Source organism: Trachurus japonicus, chromosome 7 (assembly GCF_045865225.1).
Source record: "Trachurus japonicus isolate A0001 chromosome 7, Traja_1.0".
Lineage (NCBI taxonomy): Eukaryota > Metazoa > Chordata > Actinopteri > Carangiformes > Carangidae > Trachurus > Trachurus japonicus.
The window spans coordinates 4,372,644-4,387,910 of NC_140913.1; the positions used below are offsets into that span (position 1 = coordinate 4,372,644).

Consider the following 15,267-nt stretch of genomic DNA (forward strand, 5'->3'; position numbering starts at 1 on the left):
TCTGGGAAACTTTTCATACCCCTCCGTTTGGAGTGTGCCTCTGAAAAATCTCCGTTTGGAGGGGTATGTAGCCCTACCACTTCCCCCTACCCCTCTGTCCTAACGGGGATTGGGACACCCCTACCCCTACACGTGAACGCGCAAAACGGAGGGGTAGGGGTAAGTGGTAGGGCCAAGGGGTGAAATGGGATTGGGCCTAATATGTTAAAAACAAAACATCTGATTTCTTCAGTGTGATAAAACTGTAAAATCTGTGTTGGCCTTGAACAATCCGTTATCAGTGATGTGTGAAAGCCTGTATGTCATAATCCTATCCACCTTATTCCTAGCCCCCATGATGCTTTGCGGGAATTATGGGCGCAGCTTCCAGTGCGAACCGGAAGTAGCGTTTGTTTACATGCTAACAGTACGCGCTAATCCACTTTCTGCGAGCGTTAGAGACATAAAACACCACATTTTACAACTCAAACGAGACAATATCATAATACCGCTGCCTACTAATATTGTGAGGTGTGAGGACGACTTAAAAAAGTGTCCAAAGATAAAAAGATAACGTACAGTAGCATATTTAGCTACTTGTTAACTTGGTTGCTTCAGTTGTTGAGGCAACGAGCTATCTGCTAGCTCTGGAAAGTTGCCTCATATAAGTTGGAATAATTTTATTTTAAAACACATTCCTCTTTTATTTACAGTATTTTACTGTAGGTTCTCACCATGGATCTATTATAAGACCACACACAGACACATCCGAGTGTCCAACCAACAAAGTTGTAGTAAAAAAAAAATCCATTTAGTTTATTTTAATCATAAAGACCTATACTTTTGATACAGAGGGGTGCGTCAGTGTACACAACGTTTACACGGAATGAAACAGTAAACATAAAATTGCGTGTATCATTTAGGGATACAAAAATAGGGAAAATATACGCACATCCCTTGCTTGGGGTGCTGGGCCAAATGGACAGTAGAAAATAGAAAAAACAGCCCGCACAACCTCGTTTTTGCTCCAGAATATTTTACTGACACAACGTTTCGGGCTCTCAGCCCTTCATCAGGTCATCATCATAATGTGTTTCACCCGTGTAACATCTATATGTAGACGCCCCCTGGTGATGTCATGTGACGTGGCGAACATGGCAACATAGTAGCCTGTGTGAGGCCAACTGACCAATGGGGAAACATTTGGCATTCATACATCATACATTATATCTGAAACGTCCAAGAATGACATCAGGTTAAAAAAATATACATATACATACATCTTGTCCCTCACATGCATCACAAAAAATGACTAATAGGGAACTCTTCATTCATGCCTCTAGGAGACATCGTGCCCAAAGTGAATATCCAAAAGGATTCTCGTTGCAACAACAGTCTATTCGTATCACCTCCTCGTCTTGGTCGTTTAACATGTTCGATTCCCTGATACGTGAGGGATGCCACGTTGTGTTTTGCCTGCAGAAAGTGCATTGCTACTGGACTCTTTGGGTCCTGATTTCTTATGCTGCATCTATGCTCTGCAATGTGTGTCTTTAGTGCTCGATTCGTTTTCCCCACGTATCCTAAACCACACGGACATTTAAGTAAATATATAACATTGGTGGTGGTGCACGTAATAATGCTTTTGATATCAAAACGCTTCCCTGTAAGGGGATGCGTGAACGTGTGGCTCTTACTGGTGAAATTACATTGCGCACAATTGGCACATCTGTAATTGCCACCTGGGACCTGTGTGAACACAGTGTCCGGTCTCTGAGGGAGGAGGTCTGATTTTACCACAATTTGCCTGATGTTGGGGGGACGTTTGTATACAATTCTAGGTGTGTCCTTAAATGTTATGGACAGCTTAGGATCACCGCTCAGGATATGCCAGTGTTTTTTTACAACTTGTTCGAATTCCCTTCCCAAATTAGAATATTGTAGAATGCATAACGGGCTGTTGTTGGAAGACTTATTCCCTGTGGCCTGTAGACACTGGTCCTGTGTTACATCAGTGAATTTGTCCCGTGCTTGTCTTAACCAGTCTTGTGGGTAGCGTCTTTCCTTGAAACGCATATCCAAAAGATCTGCTTGATGTACATAGTCAACGTCTTCACTACATAATCTACGGATGCGGTTATATTGGCTGATGGGAAGGCTCCGTTTTAAAGAAAGTGGATGAAAACTGTCCGCTCTTAAGAGAGCATTTCTATCTGTGGGTTTTTTATATACCGTTGTTTTGAAACCTTTTTCTTCTCTTATAATCAGGATGTCGAGATAATTGATTTCTGTTGTTGCAACGAGAATCCTTTTGGATATTCACTTTGGGCACGATGTCTCCTAGAGGCATGAATGAAGAGTTCCCTATCAGTCATTTTTTGTGATGCATGTGAGGGACAAGATGTATGTATATGTATATTTTTTTAACCTGATGTCATTCTTGGACGTTTCAGATATAATGTATGATGTATGAATGTCAAATGTTTCCCCATTGGTCAGTTGTCTTCACACAGGCTACTATGTTGCCATGTTGTGTGTGATTATTTTTTTTGTGAATGACGCCACGTCACATGACGTCACCAGGGGGCGTCTACATATAGATGTTACACGGGTGAAACACATTATGATGATGACCTGATGAAGGGCTGAGAGCCCGAAACGTTGTGTCAGTAAAATATTCTGGAGCAAAAACGAGGTTGTGCGGGCTGTTTTTTCTATTTTCATTTAGGGATATAAAAACCCCTAAATGAGACACGCATTTTTTTTCTACATATTTTTCTACATATAGTCTTATAGATTCGGGGTCTAGATATTTATGTACCTCGTTCATATACATATATCATGTACAACGTCTGCCCAAGCAAGTCACAGCTTTTATTTCTCTCACACTCACACACAACAGTGTCCTGGAGAGATGCAGCCGCATCTGAGGGGACGATGGCGTGTGCGTGTGTGCGCATAGCGTGTGTTGCCCCTTCTCCACTACACAGTTACAGCTCAGCTCTACTCCACTTGGTTTAGGTTCTTTTAATCACAATCATAGTTTGTCATATTGAAGCGGGTTCGTCAGCACCGCGGAGCTGATCGCTGTCTCTCTAATCAATGAGCATTTCCCACCGACTCTCTTTTTTCTCTCCTTTCGTCAGCTCCAAACTCACTCTTCTGCACCGCGATTACGAACCGCAGCGTGGTTTCAAACACAGCTGTTATTTAACTCATGTGTCAGAATAACAATAATCTCGAGGGGGGGGGGGCTGTTACATTCATTACAATGCATTTCTCCTCTGTGACGGGCGGCGCGCCCCCTCACTCCCGTCACAACACACACACACACACGCTGCCTCTCTCCTGGTTCAGCCCCGTCCACTTCTCGGTCTCCTGCCCAGATTACGTTGTACGAGCGGACCTGTTGGTCCGAGTGGCCACGGTCCAAGCGGACCTGTTGGTCTGACTCGTCCAACACAGTCCAGTCCTCCACCCGCAGCCCCCAGAAGCTGCAGACGGGTCAACCAAACAGCGCTACTCCCTCTCTTCACTCGAGCTGATTTTTTAATTACGAGGCTGACCACCATGGATCAATAACCGATCTATTATCACCACATGAATTACCTCATCTACCGAATTAACTAAGAAAACAGAAAACAATGTGAAAACTTTCAAATAACCCGCTAACAGTAATGAAGACCGCTAGCAACCACTGCTGTTAGCCAATGGCTCACTGCTACTTCCGGTGCTGACCGGAAGTTCCACCCATAACCGTTTCTACAGTAACGACCCCAGGAATAAGGTGGATAACACTATTGTTTCCAGTATTTTTTTTAGTAATATGAGTCACTGATATTTTTCACAGGTTCTGCCTTGTTATAGAAATGTATTTGTGTGTGTTTTCAATAGAGTTGACTCACTGGCATGTACCTAGAGGACATGTTTACACAATGGAGGCCACAGGTTATGCTCTTCTTGCACTGGTCAGAGCCAAGGTAAGCATGTCCCTTCTACCAGCATGTTACCAGCATGTTACCCACTACAAAAACTTACAATGAGGTCATTGTCTTTGCCACCGCACTTGGTGGGAAAAGGGTTTATGAGGACAAAACAAAAATCAGTGAATTGTGTTATACTAAATGTCCATATTTTTCCAGCTGTTTACCTCATTCACCAATCATCATAAACCCTTTATAGTACAGCGGTTAAGCCCTCAAATCAAGGGGAATTGTGCACTTTTTGAAAGAAACATGAAACTTCTACCATAGTTAGTTTATACCATGAGGTTTATTTTAAGATCGGGAGGGAAGTCAGATTTGACCTCTGAGGCCCGGGAGAGGTCAAATCCAAGATGGCCGCCAATAATATTCAAAAATGCCTATCGCTGGAGCCAAACACAGTAGAAAAACACTTAAGGTGTCATTTCCCACTAATTTTTGGGTGCCCATTCTGTTGGTGATACCTTTGAGACCAATAGAATTCAAGAAAATGCATTTAGATCAATGTGGAGGTCAAATAATGCAGACATAGGGAGGTGAACGGTGCAAAAAGGTAGTTTATTTCCAAAATAATAGCCTAACAGTGATGATGATGTTAATAATGATGATAATAGTGCCAATAATAATAATCATTATCATAATAAGTTCTTTTTTTTAACTGATTTATTATTAACTCATTGGCTGCCAGCCATTTTCAGAGCAGAGAGCTGCATACTGCCAGCCGTTTTAGAGCATTTTTTACAGATCTTTCAAGACCCACAGAATATTGTGTTCATGTAAACATGTAAACACCAAAACTACCAAGAGAAAGAATAGACTCTCTTCTTTCATTAGGAAAAAAAGTTTGTTTCTACCTTTTTCCATTCTTTAGTAAACGGCAGTAGAACATTGGCTGGTTTCGCCAAAAACACCTGTTTTTGACCAAAACACCTGTTTTTGACCAGAACACTGAGAAAACAAGTTTTTTGTGGAAAGAAACATGTCAAGCAGAACAGTGACTTTGAAGTTAATATACAACAGAAACAACATGTCTATAGACATCAATGGCAGCCAATGAGTTAAAGAGACACTGTCTCTCGGCTCTGTTCGTGGCACTAGTACACCACAGCCACTTGTTACTCTCTCCCTGGCTCTCAGGCTCCGGTCCATTTGGTGCTCCTCCTCCTCTATCCTTGCCTGACTGAGGGCTGCCACCGTGCCCCTGGTCCACCGGTGAGGGATGAGGGGGACTGCCAACTGGGGGCCCACGCCCTCAGACCGACAAAAGCTTGGATCATGGGCTGACTTTCAAGAGATCGCAGCGAGGGAGCTGCTCTGCTATGTACAAAACCCTGACCCAGAATCAGGTCGTCTGCAAGTGATTTAGCACCAGGTTCTCCACAAACATGCGGTGCGAGATTGGAGAGGACCAGCGGACCACCATCCGGCCACGCGCCAACCCTGTCACCAACGGCTCTACTCGCTGTAATCAAAACCCGGTTGTCAGGGGGTTTCGCTAGATAGTAGGTAGGGACAGTGGGAATCTCGTTCATCCATTCATGTGTGTCACTAATTAGATGACGAGGCATTTGGCTACTGGGTCATACGGCTTTCCGTGTTTACCTGCACGTCAGGCGCCATCGTGAGTACTACGACATGATACAGCCCATACGGACCCATTTCTGCATCAGCAGCTGGTCCGCCACCTTCTATAATCATTACGAGCCCAAACTGCCCCCAGCTGACCGCCAGCCGGTGGGATGCAGCCAGGCGGGGTTCCCGTTATAGAGGGCCAGCCAGCGTCGTGTAGAGGTCCCCTCAGGGCACCAGCCACCCTTGCGGCCGTCCCTCATCCCTTTGAGGACCAGCTCGGCTCCTGGAGAGGCCGTAGTCCTCAATCCTGGAACGGCCATACCTAAAACGTGACGTCAGCCGACTGCCTTCCACTGATTGGGCAGAGCGTTGTCACTGGAAGAGTCGTGAGCGCGATGTCCGACATGAGAATTCATCTGTACCGAGACCGTTGTTATTCCTTCACCCGAGTTAAATGATGCTGTGTGGAAAACCACGCTGTGGTCCGTAATCGAGGAACAGACAAGTGAGTTTGGAGCTGACGAGAAGATCGAAAATAGAGAGAGAAACAGTGTGGCCTTGCGATCCCCCCACCCCTGCTGAGGAGGAACTAGAGAACTCAGCTGTAATGGAAAAGCACCTTTACTGAGCCGTGCCGTGACTGTGTAGTGGAAAAGTGCCAATAGTTAGTCCGTTTACCTGCACTTCATTAAATTTCTTCACTTTGACATTCAAAGTAGAGTTCTCAACGGGCCTGAAAATTACAACCCGACCTGACCCGGCCCGTGGGTTTTAAGCCCGGACCCGACAGAGCTCGATACACCAGCATTAGTTGTCTGGCCAAACCCAGCCCAGCCCAACAAAAAAAAAGAAAACTAAACTAAAAAAGTGACATGCTTTCTTTGCAGCGAGAGCAGATGGTGCCAGTGACGCAGCAGCACCTTATCAGTGGGTGAAACTGATTCAATTTCGGCCACAAAAACATTGTGGTTTTTTGGAGATACACACAGCATCTTGTGCCAAACCAACCCTACCCATCGGCCTTACTCGGGTTTGGGTTGAAATTGAGAACTCTAATTCAGAGTACTGGGCGAAAGCACATTGTGTCAACTCCCCTCCATGGGCCTTCGCAATGCTTCCACACAGCGTCGGACACCACCCCTCTCTCCGCGGAAAGAGGAGGGCGACAGTATTATTAAATTGCAGATTTGCACCTTTACATAAATGCATTTTCTTGAATGTGTTCTGGTCAAAAACAGGTGTTTTTGGCGAAACCAGCCAATGTTCTACTGCCGTTTACTAAAGAATGGAAAAAGGTAGAAACAAACTTTTTTTTCCTAATGAAAGAAGAGAGTCTACTCTTACTCTTGGTAGTTTTGGTGTTTACATGTTTACATGAACACAATATTCTGTGGGTCTTGAAAGGGTCTGTAAAAAATGCTCTAAAACGGCTGGCAGTATGCAGCTCTCTACTCTGAAAATGGCTGGCAGCCAATGAGTTAATAATAAATCAGTTAAAAAAAAGAACTTATTATGATAATGATTATTATTATTGGCACTATTATCATCATTATTAACATCATCATCACTGTTAGGCTATTATTTTGGAAATAAACTACCTTTTTGCACTGTTCACCTCCCTATGTCTGCATAATTTGACCTCCACATTGATCTAAATGCATTTTTTTTGAATTCTATTGGTCTCAAAGGTATCACCAACAGAATGGGCACCCAAAAATAAGTGGGAAATGACACCTTAAGTGTTTTTCTACTGTGTTTGGCTCCAGCGATAGGCATTTTTGAATATTATTGGCGGCCATCTTGGATTTGACCTCTCCCGGGCCTCAGAGGTCAAATCTGACTTCCCTCCCGATCTTAAAATAAACCTCATGGCATAAACTAACTATGGTAGAAGTTTCATGTTTCTTTCAAAAAGTGCACAATTTTCATGCTTAGCCGCTGTACTATTAAATTTCTGTTGACTAGCCACCAGAGCACCTCATAATTATCTATAAATAGCTGATGGCATTTTCTTTCTCTCAATTATCATTTATTGTATTGTGGAAAGAAAACCTAGCTGCGGAGAAACCAAGGGCAGTGTAAATCATTCAAAAAATGTTATTGTATGTGCATTAATAGCAGTCTGTATTAATACAAATAACTAAGACAAGGTCAAACCCAGTATATGGTTGGAGTGTGTATAGGCTGCAGTAGCTGGAGTAGTTGAACAGTTGTGAAACCACTGTAAACATCTGACATTGTGTCATACAGCCAGTCTACATTTTGCATTGACACTTACAAGAAAGCTCTTACATTTTCCTTTGTTTCTGTTCTTAGACAATAGAACAAGTTTCAAATAGTGACCGAAACCTGGCCCATATGTTAAAGGGATAGTTCACCCAAAATTCAAATTTCACTCATTATCCACTCACCCTCATGTTGACTAAGGGTGCACTCACACTAGGCAATCGTACCGTGCCCAAGCACGTTTGCCCCCTAAAGTCCGGATTCTATTGCTGGTGTGAGTGCAAGCGTTCCGTGCCTGAGCACGGTCCACTTCCCTGGCCCGGCACGGTTGGGAGAGGTGGAGCTTGGGCACGGTACGCTTGGCCAGGAATGCGCACATGTAATGCGCTGCGGGCTCGTTCTCCACCACGTGTCTACAGCCGCATGTAAACAACAGTCATTTAACGATTATGTCGCGCCGTAAACATCGCTAGTTAACGTCGCTTTGATTAAACTTCAAGATAACCATGACAACCGGTCAAAGCGCCGTTCTTTCAGCAGTCAGAGCGCATCCGCCGTGTTGTTATATCAACGTGATGACGTTTGTGTCGGAGGCAACCGTGCTTGAGCACGCTTGGGTTCGAGGTAGTGTGAGTGCGGGCCAGCGGGGGACAGGGGAGGGGGGGCATCCGGGCTTCAGCACGGCACGGATCAACTGGCCCTAGTGTGAGTGCGCCCTAAGGTCTGGGAGAAGTTTCAGAGTCCTCTGTGCCTTCTCGGAGTTACAGGGGGCTGCATGTCCATAGGACGGTTGCGAACGGGGCTCACTTTTCTTTGTCCAAAAAGACACACCAAAAAACATCCAAATACCTCCATAGTGCTCGTCTGTAATGCCCCTCTTGTGTTGAAGCCCCAACATGAGAAATTGTTCTGAATTTTTTTTTATAAGTCTATATTTTAAGCTTGTTTGTAGCGGAAGCTCCCAGTGTCTCAGTTCACTGCTCTTCCTGTGTCTGTGCAAATCTTGCGGGATTTGCACTGACACCCAGTTCACGGCGCCGCTGCGTGATTTGCACTGACACAGGCAGAGCAGTGAACTGAGACACTGGGAGCTTCCGCTACAAACAAGCTTAAAATATAGACTTACAGACGAGCTGTGTGGAGGTATTTGGATGTTTTTTTGGTGTGTCTTTTTGGATGAAGAAAAGTGAGCCCCGTTCGCAACCGTCATATGGACATGCAGCCCCCTGTAACTCCGAGAAGGCACAGAGGACTCTGAAACTTCTCCCAGCCCCCACCCCTTGGTCGCACTGCACGCGGAAGCTGGGCGCGCGCATTGCGTGCGGCTTCTCGGGCGCTTGGGTGGTCGCACTAGGAGCGTACTTCTCCTCCTCTCTCCGCGCCGGTCAGACATCGACTGCAGTCGTTCATACTCATATTCACTCGGTTTTACACACACACGTCATTTTAAACATGTGTGTGTGTGTGTGTGTGTGTGTGTGTGTCTCATGTGCAGACGCAACGGTCAAATATGTATAGATGGACAAGCAACAACTTAGTTAATCATCATTTAATTATTTTATTTTGAAAATTGACCGGATTCTCTCGCCTTTTCTGTGCCCGACTTCCTGTCTGGTACGATTCGGTCTATCCAGCTTGACAGACGGCGCCCTCGACTCGCGTGAAAAATAGAAATGAACCGATCTTAAGCGCTGCAGGCGCGCGCACAGCGCTCCACAGCGCTCCACAGCGCGAGATGTGCGACCAGGCAGACCGGTTAACATGTGCGCCGATCTGAAACTGCCTCCGCTCCAGGGCGCTGCGCTTCGGTTCCGCGTCCAGTGCGACCAAGCTGTTAGTCGACATGAGGGCGAGTAGATAATGAGTGAAATTTGAATTTTGGGTGAACTATCCCTTTAAGCAGCACTCACTAACAAGCCATTCGTTTTGCTTATAGGGTGCCACTTTTTAAGAAAGTAGTTGAAGGTAAATGTCACTATATATACAGTATGTGCTTATTCCCTGTACTCAGTCAGCCAGTTTGTCACAGTAGTTCCCCACTTTTGTTTTCTAATTTTCTGATGTTTTTTTTTTCTCTGTGCTGTTTTTAAATGAGCTTTATAGATGAATGATTTGATTTGATTTGACTCATTATTGCGGTCCACTTCCAATGCACAGTTAACCACAGTCAGTTCACCCCTTCTCTGTTACTAAAGGCCCTTGAAGAAGCCAGACCTGTGGTGAGATGGCTCAACAGACAGCAGAGGGTGGGCGGAGGCTATGGATCAACTCAGGTAATAGGACTTTATCTAGCTGTCTTAAATGCATTTGTGCCATTTCTCTTTCTTTTTTTGTTCTATGATCTGGATTATAATCTCATTAGTTTCATGCTCTCTTTCTCCCCAGGCAACTATAATAGTGTACCAGGCTGTAGCCGAGTACTGGGCCATTGCCAAAGAACCAGAGTTTGATCTGAATGTGGGCATCTCGGTGGAGGGCAGGTTAAGACCTGCGTTGTTCAACTTCAACAGTGAAAACTATTATGCCACAAGAATTTATAAAGTGAGAACACACACACAACCACACACACAGTGACTCATTAATATCAGCAGTAAATCAAAGTCAATCAAATTGTTCTCTTCATAATTGTGTGTGTGTGTGTGTGTGTGTGTGTGTGTGTGTGTGTGTGTGTGTGTGTGTGTGTGTGTGTGTGTGTGTGTGTGTGTGTGTGTGTGTGTGTGTTTGTGTGTACATATTTTTAAATGCCTACAGATCAGCGATAGACACCAGAATGTAACAGTGACTGCCTCAGGCACAGGAGAAGCAACAGTGACGGTACATATAATGTGTTTTTCTATTTTCTATTACTAATCTGTTTTCTATTGACGTGTCCCTTTTGAGACCAACGATTTTCTCTTTGAACTTTGTCTACTATTACAATGAATCCATCCCATATCTTCCCAGTGCATGTAATATTAAAGTGCACTTTTTTCCTTGAAATAGTTGCTGTCACTGTATTATGCTATACCTAAGGAGAAGGAGAGTGACTGCCAGAAGTTCAATCTGTCAGTGCAGCTCCTCCCAGGTAATTTGATCCCCCCTCTCTCCCACTGTTAATTGTGTGTGAGCTGTCATGTTTGTTTAGATGTATATCTGTCAGTATTTGTCCATTTTGCTTGTTCAGAAATGTTGTGTTTCCTGCTCTTCATCATTGTGACCAGTATTTTTCTTTAATTGAAGAAATATTTAGTCATCTGATGTTTTGCTTCTCCAGAGAACGACAATCCAGATGAGAAAATTTACCAACTGAAAATAGAAATGTTGTGAGTACAATAAAGAATACTGACAAATGTTACAAAAATATGACATTTTCTAACCAGCTACAGTCCCCCCATTGCTTCATATATGTTATTCATTTTGTTTAAATTGCTCCATGGAATTGTACATTGCCCATGTTCTGCATAGTTACAAAGATGAGGAGAGAGATGCTGGTTTGACCATCTTGGATATTGGCTTGCTAACTGGCTTCACTGTCAACACAAATGATCTGAACAGAGTAAGAGCTTTTACAGATACAAACATACCCACATAGAGTGCAGTGGTCAAAGTCAAACAAGATGATTTATGCTTTCGAAAGGTGTCTGACAATGTGTGATTGTATGTTTGTGGGTAGTTGGCAACTGGACCTTCCCGCACCATTTCAAGATATGAGATGGACAGAGCCCTGTCAGACAGAGGGTCACTGATCATCTACCTGAAAAGTGTAAGACATCAGGGTTTCTCTCAGTCATCAGTTTTTCTCTTTGACTTGCCATTCCTCTATTTATCTGTGCCCCCCATCTCCTCAGGTTTCTCGTGAACAAACAGAAGAGGTCGCCTTTAGAATTCACCAGACCATGAAAGTTGGAGTCTTACAACCAGCGGCCGTGTCTATCTATGAATATTATGAACGTATGTCATAAATATATGCTGCCTCACTGTTTTCAAGATTATTTTCTTTGCTGCAGATGCAGTTAGAGTAGACAGGTAGATGGGTAGATTTTGTATGTATTTTTTGTACATTTACCCCAATACACCAGAACAACATGTAAATTACTTTTTGTTGCAGAGAAACATTGTGTAAAATTCTACCATCCTGAGAGGAGAGCTGGACATCTAATGAGGCTCTGTGGAAATGATGAATGAACATGTGCTGAAGGTAAACAAGATGATAACTGTTTGAAGACATAAACTGCCTACCTACAAATTCTTGAAGGATTATTGCCCTCATGAAACATTGATCCCTTGTTATTCTACATTGTAAAATGTATTATTAGTATAAGAGGCAACATGCACCAACAGGTGCCTGTAGGATCAAAGCAGAGCAAAAAAAAAAAAACACCAGCATAGCCTTCTTTATACAGCTGCACTCACCAATCAACCCATCCACATAGGTACGCATGTGCTCAATGAATTTGCTCATTTCTTTGTGCCTATATTTTCAGAGAATTGAAGTATGCAGAAGAAAGAAAACATCGACAATGTTGGGGAGTGTGACCTCTGATGCTGCTTTTAGCCTAATTGACCACTGCAGGGCTTCGGTCAGAAAGCACACGAGACATCAATGGAGTCTATGATGTTTACTGTAGAACTGTACAGCGATGAGTCCTGGTACAATGCAATGCAGTTTCTGTAAATATACAAAAGAAATAAAGGACTGAATTATCACTGTGTACTGCTTTAAATATATGCAATTAAATACAATAGGCTAAACGACCACTTGACAGTAAATAAAATACATCTCAGTGTCAATCGCTTAATATTCATGAATGTAGCTTTAACTTTTAATTATGTAGCATACACATGAAGAGCTCTTTTCCAAAACGCGCTAAATGCCAAATTGTGTACTGAACCTATTCACTGCTCCATCAACGTCTCACGTCAAATCGCTACATTTCCCTGTTTAAAAGGCACCGCAAGATGCAGTTCCCCTCCAAACCGCGATAAGCACCAAGTCTATTTTTAGCCAAAACGCGACATCTCCTCCCTCTCTTCAGAATTCTATGAGCGCTCCATGCAGTCCAACATGGCGGTGCTCTGAACCCAGGTCTGTTTTCAATCATTCATTCAGTAGTTTCTGGGTTCTGTGTTAATTACTGTATCTGTTAATGTGGTGGGCAATGTGCCGTTAAGTACACCCACACAGCCCCCGCAGACCGCAGCCCCCCGCCTGTAACGCCGGGTGTCCTTTTTTATTTATTTTTTATTTTTTTACAGCAAAGACATATTTTTGTTTACAGCAACATGTGCTCACGTCATAACGTCTGTATTTGTGTGGTGGTCTGGGAAAACCCTTCACATGGTGGGATTTTGACATTTTCATTTTTTGATATTTCCATAAACTAGACTTTTTCAGCCATTCATAACTGTTTGAATACCTGAGATAGCCCTTTCAGATCAAAAGTTATTGGCATTTTAATCTATTATGACCAAAAAACTGAAAAGTGAGAAAAATGGCTTTAACTAGAACGTTGCTGTTTTTAACCCTCTAAAGACAAAACATTAAACAACTTCTGAACTGTTTATGATAGAGATGAGCTGTAAACTGTATCTGAATCGTGTGATTTTCTGCTTTCCGAGGGTCCTTGAATGGTGCCTCTGTGACAAGAAGGGACCATATAGGGTGCGTGTAATCACGTGGTACGGGAACAGACGCTAACCATGACGCTAACCTAGCATAGCATCGATGCTAATCCGAACGTAGCATCAATACTAAACAGAACGTAGCATCGGCGCTAAACCGAACTTGTCATCGGCACTTGCACAAGTTTTACAAAACATCAACAACCGTTTATGATAAAGACGAGCTGTAAAAAAGCATCTGAATCGCGGAATTCTCTGCTTTCCGAGGGTCCTTGAATGTTACCTCTACAATAACAACGGACCTGTCTCCTCTAGCGCTGCTGCTGCAGCTCAGCTGCGCTGTGTGGTCTCAGGTGAAAATGAAACGCTTTACTCGCCACAAAAACATAAAAATAAGTACTTTCCGGTTTGTTTTCTTAAAATATTTATTCACCACGATGTAGTAGGGAGTTCAAAGTACCAGAATCACACAAAATATCAAAATCGTGGAAATAGTACTTTTCCACCTATTTTGGCTATTTGCCACAATCGAACGTCCGCGACATCCGACGGGTTTTCCCAGGCCGCCACACATTTTGACTATTAAAACTTCCGTAGCCCATATAGTCCAGGCAATTTAGCTCATTTTGGACCCAAAAATAGAACTAATTGTCACAGAAGGTTTTTCACCATACATCATTTCTATGAGGTGTCTAGAACAACATACTAAAAGTCCTAAGAAATCCTAGTTGGGGAAATATGTTTAATTTGCATCATTATTTACTGTATAAAGTCTATGGTGCCGACAACAATACACCCCAATGGGGCTATTTTTTTCCTTTACTCCTATCACAATGAAACTTTACATGATGAAAGTATCCATGAAATGTAACATTTTTTGTATTACAAGTTTCTTTGAAAATTAATTTGAATATGCAAATGAGCCGTACACTAATCAAATATGCCCAAAATACACCCGAATAGGCTTCTTTTTTTCCTTTACTCCTACCACAATGAAACTTTACACAATGAAAGTAGACATTAAAAGTAACATTTTTTGTATTACAAGTTTCTTGGAAAATGAATTTGAATATGCAAATGAGCCTTACACTAATGGAATATGCCCAAAATACACCCGAATAGGCTTATTTTCTTCCTTTACTCCTACCACAATCACACTTATAAAACTTACTCACACAATAAAAGTATACATGAAAAGTAACATTTCTGTATTTCAAGTTTCTTGGAAAATTAATTTAAAATATGTAAATGAGATCAACACTAATTGATTTATGGTCAAGAAGCCATAAAGCCGCAAGCAGCAAAAACAGGAGCCAAATAACTTAGTTCTTAGTCCCACTCATATATTGTTGAACATAACAGCATATTTAATATAACATCACACACAGTCGTTGAAACGACTTTGATGAATTCTGACTTTCTTCTGATGTTCTCTGCAAACTGGGAGGAAAGTCGTTAGGTAAGGCTTGTTCGCTAATAAAAAAAAAAGAATTTAGAAAGCAACTGGAGACAAGACTGTGCAATCAATTCTTAAGGTCAATATAGGTCTTTTAAGTGTGGCAAGTGACATGTGTGTATGCATAAGTCAAGTGTGGCAAGTGACAGCACTCAGTGCATAGGTTAACTTATTGAATGGACATGAATGTGTTAGTTATTTGGCCCCTGTTGCTGCTTGTGGCTTTATGGCTTCTTGACCATAAGTCAATTAGCGTTGAGCTCATTTACATATTTAAAATTAATTTTCCAAGAAACTTGAAATACAGAAATGTTACTTTTCATGTATACTTTTATTGTGTGAAGTGTGATTGTGGTAGGAGTAAAGGAAGAAAATAAGCCTATTCGGGTGTATTTTGGGCATATTCCATTAGTGTATTGCTCATTTGCATATTCAAATTCATTTTCCAAG

General features: G+C 42.6%; 1 protein-coding gene across 1 annotated transcript in view; it reads left to right on the plus strand.

The window, feature by feature from the left end:
• Positions 1 to 12,446, plus strand: part of LOC146984034 (complement C3-like) — a 46,155-nt gene extending 33,709 nt beyond the window's left edge. The window contains exons 29-39 of the mRNA XM_085780844.1: positions 3,874 to 3,959; positions 9,956 to 10,033; positions 10,146 to 10,301; positions 10,512 to 10,574; positions 10,743 to 10,824; positions 11,014 to 11,062; positions 11,205 to 11,295; positions 11,413 to 11,502; positions 11,588 to 11,690; positions 11,848 to 11,937; positions 12,224 to 12,446. Of these exons, the coding sequence (XP_085636970.1) occupies positions 3,874 to 3,959; positions 9,956 to 10,033; positions 10,146 to 10,301; positions 10,512 to 10,574; positions 10,743 to 10,824; positions 11,014 to 11,062; positions 11,205 to 11,295; positions 11,413 to 11,502; positions 11,588 to 11,690; positions 11,848 to 11,924 (875 nt within the window). The 3' untranslated portion in view covers positions 11,925 to 11,937; positions 12,224 to 12,446. The remainder of the gene's footprint in view (positions 1 to 3,873; positions 3,960 to 9,955; positions 10,034 to 10,145; positions 10,302 to 10,511; positions 10,575 to 10,742; positions 10,825 to 11,013; positions 11,063 to 11,204; positions 11,296 to 11,412; positions 11,503 to 11,587; positions 11,691 to 11,847; positions 11,938 to 12,223) is intronic.
• Positions 12,447 to 15,267: the final 2,821 nt, after the last annotated feature.